The sequence below is a fragment of the Amblyraja radiata genome, chromosome 1, assembly GCF_010909765.2.
Source record: "Amblyraja radiata isolate CabotCenter1 chromosome 1, sAmbRad1.1.pri, whole genome shotgun sequence".
Classification (NCBI taxonomy): Eukaryota; Metazoa; Chordata; class Chondrichthyes; order Rajiformes; family Rajidae; genus Amblyraja; species Amblyraja radiata.
Window position 1 is genome coordinate 61984574 of NC_045956.1, and position 20789 is coordinate 62005362.

The 20789-nt window shown below is 43.3% G+C and overlaps 1 protein-coding gene across 1 annotated transcript in view; it reads left to right on the forward strand.

Annotated features, from left to right (window-relative positions):
- The first annotated feature begins 9806 nt into the window (after window positions 1–9806).
- The window catches only part of LOC116974396 (microsomal triglyceride transfer protein), a 48417-nt gene continuing 37434 nt past the window's right edge, over window positions 9807–20789 (forward strand). Inside the window, exons 1-3 of the mRNA XM_033022815.1 lie at window positions 9807–10020; window positions 16632–16819; window positions 18750–18893. Coding sequence (XP_032878706.1) covers window positions 9945–10020; window positions 16632–16819; window positions 18750–18893 — 408 coding nt within the window. The 5' untranslated portion in view covers window positions 9807–9944. The remainder of the gene's footprint in view (window positions 10021–16631; window positions 16820–18749; window positions 18894–20789) is intronic.

Here is a 20789-nt window from a genome sequence, read left to right on the forward strand (position 1 = left end):
ACCACCACGATCAACCGGCCGTGCACCAAAACTATAGGATCGCCCAACAAAATCAGATTTATGAGTCAATACATACTCATCTGCCAACACCGCAGCCTTAGACACCTCATTCACCTTCTGCTCATTAAGGTAAGTAGTAACCCTCTCAGGGAGACAATTCTTAAAGTCTTCCATAATTATCAAGGCCCGCAGTAGCTCAAAATCCTTCACTCCTTGAGAAGCGCACCACCTGTCAAAAAGTGCCTCCTTCTCCCTAGCAAACTCCACATAAGTCTGACTATCAAACTTCCTAAAGCGCCGGAACTTCTGCCGGTACGCCTCTGGAACTAATTCATAAGCCCTTAGTACTGTAGACTTCACACACTCATAGTCCAGACCGCTTTCAACAGATAAAGACGAGTACACCTCCCGTGCTTTACCCACAAAGACACACTGCAATAGCAAGGTCCACACGTCCCTAGGCCACTTCAAGGACAAAGCCACCCGTTCAAACACTGTGAAATACTTGTCCACATCCTCCTCACGAAATGGGGGAACCAGGCGGATGTTCTTGCTCATATCAAACTCCCGTTCCCTAGAAGAAACCCGGGAATTATCTATTTCTTTTTCCCGCAGCTGAAATTCAGCCCTTTTGGTTTTCTCCTCAAGCTCAAGCCGTTTCATTTCAAGAACATGCATGAGCTCTTTCTCTTTTAACAAAGAGGCAATTCTCTGTGACTCAAGCTCCATCTCCTTCAGTTTAATGATGGCCTCCATGTTCTGAACTGGCTGAACAGAAGGTGGGGGACTGTCTGCACCACCAGGCAAAACCCCAGCCTCCACCAACGCAGCCCACAACTCCGATTTAATGGAGTGTTTCTTTGAATGCTTGTCAATAGTCACGGCATAATTCTCAGCCAGCAAAATCAAATGCTCCTTCGTACATCTATCAAACAACTCCTGACTAGGAGCCTCAACAAATTCTTTCACCTTAAATTCCATTTTCTAATGTAGCACCAAACCACCAGCTAAAACTTGGGCCTTAATGCTACCACAAACAGGGAAGAAAAAATTCCCTCTCAACACACAGACTTCCTCAGTCCAGAAGCCTACCAAAAATACCCCCTAAAAACGTCTAGGGTCCTCAAAACTTCGGACGAGCCCCCATTTTGTTACGACTCCCGAATGCAAGTACTTCAGAGCCACATAACACAAGTCAAAAACCAGGTTCAGGTTCAAAAACAGTTTTAATAATTCATTTGAACACAAAACTCAAACCTGATATAAACAACCCAGTCCGGGATATGGATAAACCGACAAACAATTTAACAATGCTCCAGCCAACCACACCATGGGCCGTCGAACCGGAGATTCCAAAACTTGCCCAAAGAGATACAACCCTGAAACCAAAATACATGTAAACTCTAAGGTCAGCCCTTATCCGTCCCAATACAATATCTATCAACAAGGAATGGTGAAAATACACAAAGTTCTATGCCATGTGGTCAGGCTGCCTCGGCCCCCACCAACAGACTGCTTCAGTCAGAGTCTACGACGAAGAGAGAGAATTCTGGGAAGCTCTGGTCTTTATACTCCAGATGAGTCACCCGTCACCTGACGCAGCTTGGCCAATCGGGTACAGGAGCCTTTAACCCCTCGATTCCACTCACAGCCACGAGGCCTGTACTTGGGATAGAAACAGAGAAGTAAGTACATAGCATTCACCAGGGGGGGGGAAAGTGCCTACCCATTATCTGTTATTTACACTTTATCAGTTTATTTATTCATGTGTATATATATTTATATTATGGTATATGGACACACTGGTCTGTTTTGTAGTAACTGCGTACTATGTTCTGTGTGTTGAAGCAAAGCAAGAATGTCATTGTCCTATCAGGGACACATGACAATAAACTCACTTGAACTTGAACTTGAGTATTAAACGAAGAAGGAAGCAAGAGGGTGGCGCCAGAGACCCGGGTTCGATCTTGACCTCGGGTGCTATCGATGTGGAGTTTGCAGTTTTGCCTTGACTGCGTGCATTTCCGCGCATAGTCATAGAGTGAGACAGTGTGGAAACAGGCCCTTCGGCCCAACTTGCCCACACCCGCCAATATGTCCCAGCTCCACTAGTTCCATTTGCCTGCGCTTGGTCCATATCCCTCCAAACCAGTCCTATCCATGTACCTGTCTGTTTCTTAAACAGTGGGATAGTCCCAGCCTCAACTACCTCATCTGGCAGCTTGTTCCATACACCTACCAACCTTTGTGTGAAAAAGTTACTCCTCAGATTCCTATTAAATCTTTCCCCCTTCACCTTGAACCTATGTCCTCTGGTCCTAGTTTCCTCTACTCTGGGCAAGAGACTCTGTGCATCTACCCGATTTATTCCTCTCATCCTAAAGACATGCGGGTTTGTAGGTTAATTGCCCTTCTGTGTATTGCCCCCCAGTGCGTAGGGAGTGGATGAGAAAGTGGGATAAACATAGAGCTAGTGTGTGCGGGTTACCGATGGTCGGCATGGACTCGGTGGGACCGAAGGGCCCGATGGTTGCGGCTACCAAGTAAATGTCCCGCCCATTCCACCAGCTTGTGCCCACAGCAACGTCCCGGCCCCGTCTGCCTCGCGAGTGGCGGTTAAACGGCCGGCGTGGAGAGCGGCGGTTATGCCGGTGGGAGCAGGTCCATGGGCCGTGCTCGCCTTCATCAGGGTGCGGGCGGTGGGGTGGGGGGGGGGGGGTGAGGTTTGCCCTCCTCCTCCACTCCACGGGGCACGGCTCTGCATGTCATTGCCCCAGGGTAATGATCGCACAGCCACCTTCCGGGGACCTATCGCCCCACGCCGGCGCCTCCAGTCAAGCCAGTGACTGTCCTTGTAACCACATAACATGTAAGCGACAGGGAACACCCCTCATTCCGCTTCTTGCACGAACGTTACTTTCAATCCTCAAAAATCTATTCCCAGGAATTTCACATCGAAAATATATTTTGCAGCATAGCACTAGGCCCGAGAGAGGCCTCTTTATTTTACCTCCTTAACCTAACATCTGAAGAAGGGTTTCGGCCCGAAACGTCGCCTATTTCCTTCGCTCCATAGATGCTGCTGCACCCGCTGAGTTCCTCCAGCAATTTTGTGTATCTTCCTTTCACTAGCTCTTTTGCATCTTTCATTAGCTCCTTTTGTAAGCCATTCAGCCATTTCAAGCCTGCTGTTGCAATTAACAATATTATCTTTAATCTGATTGTAACCTCATCTTTGTATTCCTGCAGTAACCTTCAAAGCCCTGATCTAGAATCTGTCTATTTTGGCCTTAAATATATGCAATGGAGCCACAAGGGACTGCAAATGCTGGAGGAAGATATAGCCAAAAATAAACTACTGAAGGTCCTGAAATGTCTGACCACTTCTCCCCACCTGACCTGCTGAGTTCTTCCAACATTTATTTTTGCTTAAAAATATGCAGTCTGTAATTCCACCATCCCACAATGAAAGCCCAAGATTCATGACCCTCCTGAGAGAGAGAATTTTGACATCTGTCCATGGTGACTCATTATTTTTAAATAGCAATGACCTCGTCCCAGATTCCACCATGAGAAAGCTTATTGTCCACATCCACCCTGTCAGATGCTGCTTTCAATCAAGTCATTCTCTTCTAAACTCTTGTGCATGCCTAGCTTTTACAATCTTTCCTTGTAAAATAACCCCCCCCCCCCCCAATTCAAGGAAGTAGCTGAATAAATGTTCTCTGAATTGCTTCCAATGCTTAAATATGCTTCCTGAAATAAAGAGGTCATATTGTACTTGGTACATGTAGTTCTGCTACATATGCATGTTTCCATACGGGGAATAGGATATAATGCTATGATGAATTAAACAATGCTAGGTATGGTGTGGGCTGAATTGGTTATGTTGCAATTTTGATTGGGAATCAGTGAAGCACTAAAAAGTTATTTTGGATATCAACAAACAGAAAAAAAAAAAGCAGTCGATATAAAAACAGTCTAAGCAAAGAACACATCCCGCCGGTCTGTCACTGCGGGTGTTCATAGAAATTGACAAGCAATTGCTTCTACTGACACTTATGCAATGATAACGTCGTGCCTTTAGTATTTTTAGTTAGCAGTAACAAAAATACACCAATTAAAATTTTTCTTTTTGAAAATCCTGTGGGATGGTGGGGCAAACTTTGTTATTGTGCATTTGAAACTCTCCCTTTTCTCCATTGACAGAACTGTTCTTATAACATGATTTTGTATACAGGAAATGAGAGCTTTCTCAGGAATGCAACTCTCGCGTTATTATAGAAACACCCATACAAAAATTGAAGGCAGATTATTATCTGCAAGAACATGAAGGCTGATTATCATCTAAATGGTGTCAAGTTAGGAAAAGGGGAAGTACAACGAGATCTGGGGGTCCTTGTTCATCAGTCACTGAAAGTAAGCAGATTGAAGACTGAAGAAGGGTTTCGGCCCGAAACGTTGCCTTTTTCCTTCGCTCCATAGATGCTGCTGCACCCGCTGAGTTTCTCCAGCTTTTTTGTGTACCTTCGATTTTCCAGCATCTGCAGTTCCTTCTTTTAAACACTGAAAGTAAGCATGCAGGTACAGCAGGCAGTGAAGAAAGCGAATGGCATGTTGGCCTTCATAACAAGAGGAGTTGAGTATAGGAGCAAAGAGGTCATTTGAGGAAGGACATTCTTGCTATTGAGGGAGCATAGGTTCATGAGGTTAATTCTCGGGATGACGGAACTGTCATGTTGTTAGAATGGAACGACTGGGCTTGTATACAATTTAGAAGGACGAGAGGAGATCTTATTGAAACATATGATTATTAAGGGATTGGACACACTAGAGACAGGAAACATGCTCCCGATGTTGGGGGAATCCAGAACCAGGGGCCACAGTTTAAGAATAGGGGGTCATTTAGAACGGAGATGAGGAAAAACTTTTTCACCCAGAGAGTTGTGAATCTGTGAATTCACAACTCTTGAATCTTGCATGACTGTGAATTCTGAGTCTCAGAAGGCAGTGGAAACCAATTCTCTGGATGCTTTCAAGAGAGAGATAGATATAGCTCTTTAAGATAGTGGAGTCAAGGCATATGGGGAGAAGGCAGGAACGGGGTACTGATTGTGGATGATTAGCCATGATCACATTGAATGGCAGTGCTGGTTCGAAGGGCTGAATGGCCTACTCCTGCACTAATTGTCTATTGTCTATTGACAAAACTCAGTAAGTCTGTGGGAAAAGAAACAGTCAACATTTGGATCTGCAATCCTTAATCAGAATTTGGAAAAAGTAAGATGCCGTCAGGATTTCATCCGGAGGGAAGGGATGCACACAACAAATTCCTCGCCTTCCACAGTTGCTGCCTGTCATGCTGAGTTCCTCCAACAGTCTGTCTTTTTGCTCCAGATTCTAGCATCTGCAGTCTCTTGTGTCTTTGCAACAAAGGGAGTGACTTTGATGGGATTAGTCAACGTGGTTTATTGGGGACAGTTATTGGCGCAGTAAGCTATTAAACCTGTGTGATGAAATGTTAATGGTGAGGCACGGAGGCTTGCATGACTGGCTAGACTTGCATGTGTAGGATTAACAAAGTACAAAAAGTGGAACATGTTGGAGAAACTAAGCAGGTCAGGTAGGAACCTTCATCAGACATGAAGGCACTACAGAAGTGGTCTCACCAATATCTTATATAACTGAAACATAATCTGGTTTTATATTCAATTTTCTTTGTAACAAACAGTCCGCTTTCCCTAACTGCTTGCAATACCTACATACTAGACTTTAGTGCATCCTAAACTGGGTCATCCACATCCTTCTAAAGTGGCACCGAAGGAGCTGATAGAGCTGCTGCTTCACTGCGCCAGAGACTCAGGTTTGATCCTGACCTCAGTGTGGAGTTTGCACATTCTCCCTTGACCATGTGGGTTTCCTCCAGGTGCTCCAATTTCCTCCCACATCCCAAAGATGTGCGAGTTTGTGCATTAATTGGCTTCTGTAAATAGCCCCCAAGTGTGTAGGGAGTGGATGTGAAAGCAAGATAATATCGATTGTGTGAACGGGAGATCAATGGTCGGCGTGGACCCGATGGGCCGAAGGGCCTGTTTCCATGCTGCATCTCTAATCTAACCCAAGCTCAGAACCCTGCAATCGCTTACGGTTTAGAAAATGTGCTTTTTGATATTATTTCCTCCCAATATGTACAGTTTCTGTTGTTTATGACACATATGATTTCAATGTATATGTAAATACGCTGATCAGTAAGTTTGCCGATGACACAAAAAATGGCAGTGTTGTGGATAGTGAAGAAGGTTGTCAAAGGATAGGGCAGGATATAGATTAGTTGCGCTATGGCAGATGGAGTTTAATCTGGATGTGTGAGGTGTTACACTTTGGGATTGAAGAAAGGCCCCGACCCGAAAATTTGTTTGGTCAGTTCCCTCTACAGATGCTCTCTGGCCCACTGAGTTCCTCCAACATTTATATTTTGCTCTAGATTGCACCACCTAAGTCTCTTGTGTCTCCAAGGTGGTGAAGGTGTAGGTCGTGCTTGCTTTCGTTAGATGTTGGTTTTAATACACAGGTTGGGACGACTGTATAGGTAGGGACAGCTGTGTAGGACGTTGGTGAGACTGTACCTGTGTGCAGTCTGAGCACCATACTACAGGAAGCATGATTAAGCTGAAGAGAGTGCAGAAAAGATTCATGAGTTGTTGCTGGGACTGGAGGTCTTGAGTTATAAGGAGAGGCTGGGACTGTTTTCCCTGGACTGGGGAGGGCTGATAGGTGACCTTATAGAGGTTCATAACATCATGAGGGCCACAGATAAAGTAAAACGTCTTTAGAAGTATGAAGAAGGGTCTGAACCGAGTCTGAAAAAAGTGTTCCCCTTCCTTTATGTCCAGAGATGCTGCCAGACCCGTTGAGTTACTCCAGCCCTTTGTGTCTATCTTTGGTATAAACCAACATCTGCAGTTCCTCTCTACACACTAGATAGTCTTTTTCCCATGGTAGGGGAGTCCAAAACATATTTAAGTTTAAGGTGAGAGTAGAAAGATTAAAAGCGGTCCTGAGGGGCAATGTTTTGCATTGGGAGTAGTGGGTATATGTAATGAGCTGTCAGAGGAAATGGTGGAGGCGGGTACAGGTTCATGGATAAGGAAAGGTTTAAAGGGATTTTGGCAACTGGGACTGGCTCATGAAAGCACCTTGGTCACCATGGACATGTTGGCCAAAATATCATTTTCCATGCAGTTTAACTCTATCCCTTGAGAGATCATAAAACTGCAACCTTGTCAGATTGTTCAAATTGCTTCTCCTTGTTTCTTGTTATTGATGTTGTCACCTGTCCAGTATCTCCTCCAAGTTAGGCTGTACCAAGCTCAACCAAGGTGACAATGAAGCCTGCTCTATCATTCCAAGGTGGTGAAGGTGTACGTCATGCTTGCGTTCGTTGGATGTTGGTTTTAATACATAGGTTGGGATGACTGTATAGGTTGGGACAGCTGTATAGGACGTTGGTGAGACTGTATCTGTGTGCAGTTCTGATCACCATACTACAGGAAGGGTGTGATTAATCCTTCTCCAAGGACTTTAGGAGAGACCCCCCTCCCCTCACTCCACTCACCATCACCAATACCACAGTCACATCTGTCTTTTATGTTCCTGGGAACTATCATCTTCAAGGACCTTAAATGGGGGGGGCCACCATCGACTCCACAGTCAAAAAAGCACAACAGAGGATGTATTTCCTGCGGCAGCTGAGGAAGGACAATCTGCCACAGGCAATGAAGGTCCAATTCTACACGGCTATCGTAGAGTCTGTCCTCACCTTCTCCATCATGGCCTGGTTTGGCTCAGCCACCAAGCAGAACATCCGGAGGCTGCAGCCAATCGTCCGATCAACTGAGAAGGCTATTGGCTGCAACATTCCCTCCATTGACGAACTGTACACTGCAAGAGCCAGGAAGCGAGCGGGTAAGATCATCTCTGACCCTCTCACCCTGGCCACAAACTCTTTGAATCACTTCCTTCTGGAAGGCGACTCCGGACTGTCAAAGCAGCCACAGCCAGACATAAAAACAGTTTTTTTCCATTAGTAGTAGCTCTATCAATAACCAAAAATCTGTGGCCTCCTTTTGCTCTGGTATTTTATTTAATCACATGGTTAATCGATAATGTTTTATTATTAATGTTTAATGTTTTATGTGTCATTCCTAACTATCACTGTATGTCATGTTGTCGCTTGCGAGTGGAGCACCAAGGCAAATTCCTTGTATGTGAATACTTGGCCAATAAACTTATTCATTCATTCATTTATTCATTTTTTCATTCATTCATTAAGAACAAAGTTGATCTTCTATCTCACTGCCATTTTCTAACATGTCACTACAATCCCTTAAATTCCCCGGCTAAATGAATGGGCAAAGAAATTATGAATGAATATACAATGTGGATGAACATGAAAGTGAGAGATTGAAAGGATTTGGTGTTCTCAGGCACGTTGGCTAGGTTTGACTAAAAGTTAAAAGATAGATACATCAGGAAATTCAGAAGGCATAGTTTGTTGGCCTTTTTTGTAAGGTCAAGAGTAAAGTCTTCCTATTGGAATTAGGGCCATAATACTGCCTTTGGAATACCGTGGACATATCTCCCTACATCAGGAAACATATTCTTGTGACGGAGGAATGCCACTCTATCTTTCAACTATGGCCTCTTAAAAATTCCAGTGTTTCACTATCATTTGTGGCCATTCAGTTATTGAAGGCTGATCTTTTCCTGAATTTCTTTGCCTGGGTTTCCTCCTTTAAGATACTCCTTGAAGCCCACTTATTTGACCAAGCTTTTAGACGCCTACCCTTCTTATGTAGTTGAGTCAAATAATGTAGATCACCAAAGTCAGGAATGATTGGTGAACAGGGCATGCTACAAGTTAGGAATCGAGCAGCAAACCTTGTTAACCTTACATTTGCAGAGGTAAAAATAGTCATGGCTAAAAGTAAGAAAATGATCGGTGAAGATGGGTTAATAAAGGACGTCACCAATCCATGTCCTCCAGAGATGCTGCCTGATCCGTTGAGTTAAGGGCATGTCCCACTTTCCCAAGTTACTCACGAATTCTCCCGAGTTTTCCCCTTGATTCAAACTCGGAGATGCCAGCCGTGCTCGGGGCTTTTTTTTTTACTCGTGGACATTTTTCAACATGCTGAAAAAACGTCCCGACTTACCTGATGCCCAGAGTACCTACGGCTTGCATTACAAGCCGCTATGAAATATCTACAGACTCCTACGGACTCGCTACGGACATTCCATGAGATTGAATCAAGAGGAAAACTCAGGAGAATTCGTGAGTAACGGGAAAGTGGGACAGAGGTTTTACTCCAACAATGTGTCATTAAAAAAAAATGAAGGAGTGGTGTTGGATGGTATGAAAGTGGAAATAGGAGTCCAAGTGATGGTGCAGCTATGTGATTAAAACTATGTCTTGAGGTCACATATGCATCTAAGCCTGTTTATAAACTTGCTAATTTACAAAGATTTCAGGGAGAGGGATTGTGAGATGCCAGAGTTTGTGATGGGAATTGAGGTCAATAATTTCCACATTATTTAAAACTAGACAAAATAATACTCCAGACTAAATTGATTTGAGAATGAAAAGCTCTTCGGGAGTGATTGTGAGGCATCATGTTCCTTTTATCTGAGAATTTTTGGTCTCAGCTGATTCCTCTGACAGGATTATTGTAAATCACGGCTGTTTAATATTTAACTCAGGCATTCAGAACCACAGCGTGGAGTTTGGAATCTGACCTCCCTTCTATCTAGATAAATGTTAAACCTGTCTTCACACACTTTACATCTGGCAACCCTGTCCTTCGGATCCACCTCTCCTTCTCTCCTTTTTATATATTTGTGGTTATTTAAAGTTGAAAATTCTAATTATTCCTGTTGACCAGGATATGGAGTGTCGAAAGATGCCAATACTTTGGGTGCTGTTGACCCTAATTGCCTCTTCCTCTTCAAGCTCTGCAAAAAGTAAGTACGTGCCTGCCACGCCGATAACGAGGCTCTGTGCATTTCTTCAGCACTCATATTGAATGTATAGTGTATTCATTAATGGTCTTCAATGATTAAAGGGGCAATTTTCTCAAATAATAATTTATTCATTTAAATTAAGCAATTTTCTGACTGTTAAACAATTTGCTCGTTCTGTGCCCATCAGTAGTTTGAAATAATTAAAAATAACTTGGCTTTGAACCAGAAATGGTCAATGAATCGACAAGGAAATTTCAGAGACGTCTTTGTCTAGAGATAGTTAGGAATGTGGACTCAGGCCCACATGGTTGAGGCAAACGCCCGAGATGTATTTAAGGTAAAGTTGGATAAACACACGGTAGAGGAGAAAAAATTAAATAATATGGTAATTGTGGGGGTTTGAAGGTGGGAGAGTCCTTGTCAGAAGGAACAAATTGGACCTAAATTGACAGTTTTAGACTGTAAGTTAAGACCAGATAGAAAGATATAAAATTATCAGAGGCATAGATTGGATTTCCATTTGGAATCGTTTTCCCCTGGGTGGAAATGTCAAATATTAGAGGGCATAACTTTATGGTGAGGGGGGGCAAAGTTTAAAGGAGATATGTGGGGCAAGTCTTTTTTTTTACGCAGCGGGTGGTGAGTGCCTGGAATGCACTGCCTGGGGTGGTGGTGGAGGTAGATACAATATTGGCATTTAAGAGGCTTTTAGATAGGGAATGGAGGGGTATGGATGATACGCAGACAGATGAGATTAGTTTAATTTGGCATCCGGTTCAGCATAGACGTTGTGGGCTTAATGCCTGTTCCTGTGTGTACTTTTGGTGTTCTATGTTCCACGTTATCTTTTTACATAATATCTGTGAAAGTCCCACGTGGGATGAATGGTCTTTATTATGTTTTTAATTTCTATTCCTAAATTAAGACTAAAATCAGTTATAGTTAAAGGCAAAGCGAACTCTACTGTCAAATTTTAATTAACATCAGATTGCAGTGTTAAAACTGGGCACATTATTCATATGTCATTTAGGTTATTCAGGTTTCCAAGATGTTACTATGAGTGTCACTAATTTAATACATAGCACAAGACTGATCTGCAGAAAAGGTTGAAGTATGTTAGGTTGGGTTGGTTCTGGTTAAGAGAGCGTTCAATTACTTAAATGGAAAAGATCCTTGAAAATAAATAACACATTTGCTAACAATCTCCATAGTGTCTAGAGCAAAGGAATAAACTTGAATTTAGAGAGGGGTAGATGCACGTCATGCAATTAGATGCATTACACAGAAGATAATGAATTTAGGAATGAACAGCTTGTGGAAATATTTACGGAGAACCTTTATTGGAGTGGCCAGTTGAAGTGTATTGACAATGTCCTGGTCATATCCTTTCCTATGCTCACATGCATTGTAAAACACATATCAGAAATGTTGTTTAAAAACCATGTAATTGATGAGTTTTCCTTCTTTTAAGACTGGTGCAATGTTTAAATTTCTGTATGGTAAATACCCCTTCACTTTGAGTTAGGTGTGCTTTGTACTCCTTGCTGGATTCCAAAGAGCTTAGAATCATTACATCCCATAGCATAAAATAAGGCCACAGTTCGTCATGCCCGTCATTTTTCTTTGAAAGAGCATGTCGTTTAGTCCCGTTCCTCTGCTCTATCCTTATATCCCATCAATTTTTGAAATTTCTAATTCTCACATTGTCAATTCCCCTGAATCACCATTCTTTCAGGGGCTGCATTCCATATTGCCACATCTGGGTGTTCCTGGTTTTACAGTCAGAAAAAATGCTGGGTGTCTTGGCGACATAACCTTTAATCTTGAATGAAGAAATGATTTTCTTCACTCTCACACAGAACACTGCTCAATTAGACATATACTAATGCTGATGCCATTGCAGCCACTTTAGGTGTGTTGTTGGGACTATTAGCCGTTCTCCTCTATTCTCCCTCTCCCTCTACCGAACATGGTTGGCTTCCAGTCAGTGTTGCTCTAACCATCCAACCTCCACCCTCACCCCATCAGCTTCAAGAACTGCTTTATCCCTGCAACCATCAGGCTCTTGAACACTACACAAAACTGACCTCAGCAACTGTGATCTTCTTCACACTGTGTCTTTGGATGCAGCTACATGTTAATGCAGTTATTATTTTATTGCATTTTTGATTATTATATATTATCTGTGCATTATTCTATTTACTGCCCGTTAAGTTGCAGCAAGTATTTCATTGTTCCATTGTCAGTGGTATGACATTTAAACACACTTAACCGTTGACCTCTCAACACAGTCATCAAGGCTGAGATTACAAACCCCCAATGTGTGTATGTGGTAGTTTATAACCCAATGATATGAACATTGCATTTTCCAATCTCCCATTGCCCTTTCCCTCAGTGCTATTTCTCACAAGCACTCACAGTCATAGAGTCATACAGCACAGAAACAGGCCCTTCAGCTCAATTTGTCCATGCTGACCAAGATGCCCATCTGAGCCACCTGTCCAAATGTATTTTAAATGTTCTTGGTGTACCACTCATCTGTCCAATTAGTTTTCTTCTTTCTATCAGTTCAGTTTTCCCATTGCCTTTCCTTCTCATCTGGTTCCTTCTGCCCCTTATCCTCTCCCCATCTGGTTCCATCAATCACTAACCAGTACTTGTCCCACCCCTCTCCCTTTTGCTGCTACATACCGGTGACTCTTCCTCTTCTCTCTGTAACCTGATCCAGGATTTTTTCCCAAACTGTCGAGATACACCTTTTGCCTCCACAAATGCTGCTTGACCCTCAGCATTCTCTCATTGTTTTATTTGTTGTGCATGGTAGTGATTGTGGCTTCATGGTAAACAGTGGGACTGAAATAACGCTGACCCACGTTCTATCATTTTTTTAAATCAACGTCAAAACTTACGACTTTGATCAGAACATTAATTTTAGTTTTATTTTAGTCATGGACTGGAAAAATTATTTAATGTAAACAAATAGGTCATTTGGTCTGTATAAATCTGTGGTTCACTGATTGTTTTTGGATATTTTTTTCAGTTCAAAGTAGTTTTGAACCTTTCCGTGTTACCTGATGCAGAAAATTAAAGCAGTACATAATCCCCAATCAGAACAGTAAGGTCTTCAGTTTGTCCATTGAAACGTAGATTTGTAAATGTAACTCTTTGCTGTTAAATTTCACCCCAAGATTTTAATCTTGTATAAACGTTTGACCTTTGCACCTAGTTTTTATGGCATGCGACAACACGACATTTTGATAAGCAACTGATTGGGGCAATTGTTCACTCTGAAGACTTTAGCTTTAAATGTAATCAGTTTTATTTGAATGAATAGGTACTTCACAGTATCACAGGCATGGTGCTCCACATGAAACAGATTTGCAGTCACCAGTATGTAGAGTGCTTGTGAGATTTTGTTGTGGATTGCCTAGGCAGGAATGGAAATCAAACATCTTCCCAATGTGCAGTGTACTATAACGTGATCGATGTGGCTCTCAGGCATGGATTCTGCAATGGAATTTGTGCAAGAGTTACTGGAGGTGACCTCAAATTTGGAGAAATTCACATTATATGGCACTTATAAAATGTCTATATTACTAAAAGTCTGATCTTGACCACGTCCTGTTGTTCTGTATATTGATTTTAGAAAAAATGCTGCCACTTACGGCTGTGATTTTTGGCCATCTTACTCAGTCCCCCTCCGCTGTGCAGGACAAGAGGAATTTTCCCATCGATGAAAAATAAAAGAGTTATTAGTGTTTAAAAAATGTTGAGATTCTCTCTCCTGAAGGCCACTCCTATAAAACCCGGAAGTGTTGAGTGCCTCATTCAGTCTCTGCAAGATGGGGGAGTGAGAGGGTCACGTCTCTCAGTCTGAGCTGTGAATAACACTGAACATATGTCTACTAAACTGTGAGTGTGGTTTTACTGACCTTGAGTGCCCTTAATGTGGTTTGCAAATGAAAATGGGGTTGGTTTGAAATAAAGCACAGTAAATGGTTGTTGTTGGTGGTTGATTTGAAATAAAGCACAGCAAATGGTTGTTGGTGGTGGTTGGTTTGAAATAAAGCACTGCAAATGGTTGTTGTTGGTGGTTGATTTGAAATAAAGCACGATTAAAAGTCTAAACTTGACAACTTCCTGTTTGCACTGTATATTGATTTTAGATAAAACGCTACCACTTACGGCTGTGATTTTTGACCATTTACTCAGTCCCCCTCCGCTCATCAGGTGCAGAGGATTCTTCCCATCAATGAAAAATAAAAGTGTTATTAGTGTTTAAAAAATGTTGAGAATCTATCTCCTGTCAATCATGCCATGAAGGCCACGCCCCTTCCGGTGGTAGGAGGGAGGGATTATAAAACCTGGAAGTGTGGGTGTGGCTCAATCTCTGCAAGATGGGGGAGGGAGAGGTCATGACTCTGTTTGAGCTGTGAATCAACTGAACACACTGAATGTCTACTGAACTGTGAATGTGGTGTTTATGTGGTGTTTTGTGTGGTTTTATGGTGGTTTCACCCTGATTGAAGTGGTATGAAACTGCATTTGAATGTGGTGGCCTTGTACCCTGCATGAAATGGTATGAAACTGCATTTGAATTTGGTGGCCTTGTACCCTGCTTGAAGTGGCATGAAACTGCACTTGAATTTGGTGGCCTTGCACCCTGCTTGAAGTGGTATGAAACTGCACTTGAATTTGGTGGCGTTGCACCCTGCTTGAAGTGGTATGAAACTGCACTTGAATTTGATGGCCTTGCACCCTACTTGAAGTGGTATGAAACTGCACTTGAAATTGGTGGCCTTGCACCCTGCTTGAAATGGAATTTCAAGGAATAGCCGTGTGTCAACTGCCAGCCCACCAGCCTTGAGTGAGCTGCCAGCACATCAGGCTTGAGTGACTGAGCTGCCACCCCAAGAATCCATTTGGCCCACAATGTCCATACTAGCCCTCTGGAAACCAGTCCCTTCAGCCCACAACACCCATACTAGCACTCCAGAAAGCCCCCCCCCACTGGCCACCAATATTGGAATTGGTGGAGAGGTGGAATATTGCGTTGGGGGACCAGCCCTCTCGTGTGAACATGGGGGTGGTGTAATCTGCAGAGATTGTGAGGGATAAGGGCAAGGAGTTTGAAAATAAGGAACAGAATTCCAAATTCAGTGTTGGTATTCTGGAGCCGGTGTGAAGCAAATAGGAGTTCTGGATCAGATAGAAGATTCAAAGAAACTGTAGATTAGTTTATTTTATTGTCACGTGTACCAAGATACAGTGAAAAGCTTTTGTTGCATGCTAACCAGTCAGCGGAAAGACAACACATAATTATAATCAATGTGTACAGTGTATAGATACATGATAAAGGGAATAATGTTTAATGCAAGATAACGTCTGATTACAGATAGTCTGAGGGTCTCCAATAAGGGAGATAGTAGCTCAGGACCGCACTCTAGTTGTAGAATGTTCCAGTTGCCTGATAACAGATGGGAAGAAACTGTCCCTGAATCTGGAGGTGTGCATTTTCACACTCTGTAACTCTTGCCTGATGAGAGAGGGGAGAAGAGGGGGCGCTGTCCTGTGCATGGCTGCCCAGCCAGCAGCTGTCTGTCTCTTCATCTTTTTATTTTTATTTTAGTTAGTTAAAGTGTTTTGTTTGGAGGTCTAGACTTTTTTATGTGGGGGGTGGGGTGAAGGGGGAAACTACCTTTCAAGGTCCCTACCTGGTCGGAGAGGCAGCTTTTCTCCAGGCTGCAGCTTCGACCCATCCTCGCGGCCTACCAGCGGGCCTGGAGCGGCGTTTCCTGTCGGGGACCGCCCAGAACCTCGGCTTCGGCGGCGGCACAGCGCTGGAGCGCTATCGCGAAGCGGGCGATGCCTTGCCCGGGTCGCCGCGCTGGAGCTCCGGTGAGCTGAAGATCGCTGAGGAAAATATCGCGGAGCTGCGGGACTGTGGAGCGACCAGCTGCGGGCGGCGGCGCTGAACTTTACACCGGGAGCCTGGGATCTCTAGATGAGATCGCCAGTTGTGGAGCTCCAACCGGCGCGGCCTTGTTGGCTTCGGAAGCCGCGGCCTCCAGTACGGAAGCGGCTGTTCCAGGGTTCCCAAGCCGCTGAGAGGACTCTCCCGACGCCGGAGCAACATCACCCGGCGAGAACGGCCTGGAACATCGGGCCTCCGTAGAGGCAACTGTGGAGGCCTCAATAGGCCCGACTATGGGTGAACTGGGGTTGGGGACTGGACTTTGTGCCTTCCCTCATAATGGGAACCATTGTGGGGGGATGTTCTTTATGTTTAAAACTCTTATTAATGTTATGTCTGTATTCCTTCTTTATGTGCTGCAAAATGGCAAGAAGCATTTCACTTCACTACACCTAGGTGTATGTGAATGTGACCAATAAAATACCTTTGATACTTTGATACTTTGAAGAGGGAATGACCGGGCTGAGACTCCTCTGTGATTATGCTGGTGGCCTTGTAGATGCTGGAATCAGCAAGTCATTGATGATGAAACTGCAATGCTGCTGCCCTTACTATTGAATCTGCTTCCACTGGCCTTTCACTGCTGTGAAGAATCCCGTCATCTAGTATCATTTATTTATCTTTCTTTTTTAATCAGCGCGGCGAGGTGGACCAAGGTTTAACGCAGGGAAGACGTACAAATACAGTTACACCGTGGAACTCCAGTTAGACAAAGGAGAAACGTCTGTTGATGAGAGTGCCGGATTTAAAATTGTGTCCAACGTCAATGTTGACTTGTTGTGGAGAAACTCAAGCAATGAAGATGACCAACTTATTCAAATAGCGGTATGTTTCATTTACTAGCAAATATTTTAATCAAAGTGATCTGTACACCTTTCACTTTCCCTTTCTAACTACTTCTTGGAACAATTTATCCCTATCATGAATAATGTAAATATTCCATTTACAGACATTTTCTAGGGCATCATCATTCACTCACCTATGCTGATGTTCTCTTATTTTCTTTACCAGATGATCTGATGATGCCAATTTATGTAACTGAGGGAAAATACCCTTTATTTGTTTATTTGACCATAGTTCTAAGTTTGACATAGCTTCCATATATGTTAGATTGACCCCTATATTTCCCTTTTCATTGGACGATTCAGTGCTTAGTGCATTAATCCACGGGCCTAGAAGAATGATCTGGAGACATAAGTTCAAAAGGGAACTCAAATTCAGTTGTATAAATGAACTTGGAGTTTGAAAGTTGTTATAATGGCGGCCATGACAGAACCAAATTGGGTTTGTTAATGTTCTTGAGATTTGTAACATGATTCAGATCCACCAATATCTTTAACTCATAACTGCCCTACAATTGGCTCAGTCAATCATTCAGTTCATGGGCTCTCAGGAACAGACAATGAATGTTGCCTTGTTAATGACACCAACATCTTCCATAGGTTTGTAGTTCTCTATTTATTCTCTTCCATTTTTTAATAGCAGGGGCACCATTTTCCACTTTCCAATCTGCAGGAACTATTCCATTCTGAAGATGACTATCAATGCATCAACTATTTAGTCCTCTGGGACTTGTACTATTAGGCCCGAAGGATTTATTGGCTTTCAGTGGCCTTATTACTCTTTTTCATTGTAAGTTAAAAGCTTCAAAGTATGTAAAAAGAAAAATGATAAGTGAAGACTAATGTAGGTCTGTCACAATCGGACACGGGAGAATTTATAATTGGGAACAGATAAATGGCAGAGCATCAAACAAATACTTTGCTTCTGCCTTCATAAAAGAGGACACAATTCACTTCTCAGAAAGTGTAGAAAATCAAGGGTATGCAGTATATTGTTTGCAGTCTCCACCTAGTGCCAGCTCTACCAATACTGTTGCACTTGCTACTCTATCCTCACTTTCCTAATACATGTTTCCCCATCAAGACAAACCCAATTTCCTTTGCAATGGGCTTATCTCCATCGATGCTCACATTTGTAGGAACACAAAGCTTTGGTGGATTATTTAAATTTGGATTTACATTGCTCTGTTTTGAAGAGATTATTGTCCTTTGTTTCTTATGATGCGTGCGGGTGTATCAACTTTGAAGACAGTGGACCAGCTGTGTGGTAAATTCTAATCTGCTTCATTGCGGCCCTTGCACTATTTTATCTGCACTTTCTTTGCAGCTGTAACACACTATATTCTTCAATTTGTTTATTTTCTCTTTGCGTGATGTCCCATGTATCGTCTGACGCCTGAAAGGCAAGCAAAATAAAGCATTTCACAGTATCTCGGCACACATGACAATAACAAACCAATATCCATATTAATACAGGCCCACCACCAATTTTCCAGCACCCTTGGTTCCAGAGCTTTTCTGGATTATCCGTTTTGGACCAACAGAGGTCAGGGCCTCCAAGAGGAGCCCAACTGTACTAGAATGGTCCGGGGGTCAAGATACCAACTGCAAAGTTGGCTATGGTAACAGACCGGCCAACTCCGGCTGGGCCGGAGTTCCAGAGCCCCAGCCGCAGGGGTCAAATTCAGCCACCTCACCCGGCCTAGGTGCCACACCTTCGGGGGCACTTCTGGGGGGATTTCAAGTGCGCGCTCATAGTTTTGTCTGGACTAAAGGAGGTGCTGGACCACCAGCTGCTGGGAAATTGGTGGAGACCTGTTTTAGGTTGTTGGAGCTCCTGCAGGGGCTGAGGGAGTGTTTTTTTTTTCCCTTTGTCCTTTTCTATTTCATTGATATAAAGCCTCCTTTCCCAGATAACTGATGTCAAACTTGAAAATGTGAGTGAACGAACAGATGACAAAAACATCTTTAAAGATGCCAACGGAGAAGGAATCCTGGGGAAACGGGATCTGGCAACCTTGAAGAATCCAGTCCTCCTCCACTGGATCAATGGGAAGGTACCATCATTATCACACTCTTCTGCAATCCTCCTGGGCTGATAGAATACTCAGGCAGACAGCTCTGCAAGTGTAGGCGACAATCTAATTGTCCACACTGGGGTCTGAATTAGCAGGGCTTTACATGCATTACTTACTTTATTTCACTATATTAAGATCAATTGAGTATTTTGGCAACTTTTATTTTTATCACTCAATCAGGACCTTCATGGTACACAATAGGGACTTGGGGAGTGCCATAGACCAGAGGGATCTATGAGTTCAGGTACACAGTTCATCACAAGTAGATAAGGTGCTTCTGGTGCATTGGCCTACATCAGTCAGGATATTGAGTATAAAGGTTGGGACGTTATGTTACAGTGTACAAGACATTGGTGATGCTGCATTTGGAATATCGTGTTCCGTCTTGGTCACCCTGCTATATGAAGGATGTCTTTAAGCTGAAAAGAGTGCAGAGAAGATTTACAAAGATATTGCCAGGACTCGAGGACCTGAGCTATAGGGAGAGGTTGGACAGGCTCGGATGTTATTCCTTGGAACACAGGAGGCTGAGGATGATCTTATAGAGGTGTGTAAAAGCACAAGGGGAATAAATGGGGTGAATGCAAATTCTTTTATCCAAGGTAGGGGAATCAAGAACTAGAGGACAAAGGTTTAAGTGAGAAGGGAAAGATTTAATGGGAGCCTGGAAGTAACAATTTCACACAGACACGGGGGGTGGGTATATGGAATGAGCGACCAGAGGAGGTAGCTGAGGCAGGTACAATAACAACATTTAAAACACACTTGGACAGGTGCATGGATAGGAAATGTTTGGAGGGATATAGGCCAAATGCAGGCAAATGGGACGCTTAGATGGGGCATCTTGGTTGACGTGGACAAGTTGTGCTCTATGACTTTATTTCAGGCTTGCTGCCAATCTGTAATTATTATAACTCAACATCTGACCATTTTTATCAATCAAACCTAATTTACTGCATTGAGAGCACTTATTTCAGGGTGGCAGGTGTACTCTTTGAGAGACTGGAGAAGTTAGTTCTTTTTTCGCTGGAGCTGAGGTGGTTAAGAGGGAATGTGATTGATGTATATAAAAATGAACACTGCAGAATGCAGAGGGAAGAGCTTTTTAGAGGGGATCTGAGGGGACTTTTATCCTTCAAACCTCTCTTATCCATGTTCCAGTCTAAGTGCCTTTCGAATGTTACAGTATCTGTTTCAACTAATTCCTGTGGGACATTGTTCCATACACCCTCTAGTCTTTAAGAAGGAACTGCAGATGCTGGAAAATCGAAGGTACACAAAAATGCTGGAGAAACTCAGCGGGTGCAGCAGCATCTATGGAGCGAAGTGAATAGGCAACGTTTCGGGCCGAAACCCTTCTTCCCCAAAACATTGCCTATTTCCTTCGCTCCATAGATGCTGCTGCACCCGCTGAGTTTCTCCAGTACTTTTGGGTACCCTCTAGCCTTTTTACTCAAAAACAGGTTCCCCTTAGGTTCCTATTAAATCTTTCCTGTCTCATAGAGTCATAGTGTGGAAGCACGCACTTCGGCCCAACTTGACCATGCCGACCAACATGCCCCATCTGCACTAGTTCCACCTGCCAGCGTTTGGCCCATTTCCCTCTAAACCTATCCTATTTGTCCACATGTTTTTTAAATGTCATGATCGTACCTGCCTCAACTACCTCCTCCAGCAGCTCGTTCCATATACCTACCACCCTTGATAGGCACAAAGTGCTGGAGTAACTCTGCAGGGCAGGCATCTCTGGATCTTTTTTGCACCTGCTGAGTTACTCCAACACTTTGCCTCTACCTTTGGTATAAACCAGCATCTGCAGTTCCTTTCTACCTACCACCCTTTGTGTAAAAAGGTTGCCTTTCGGGTTCCTATTAA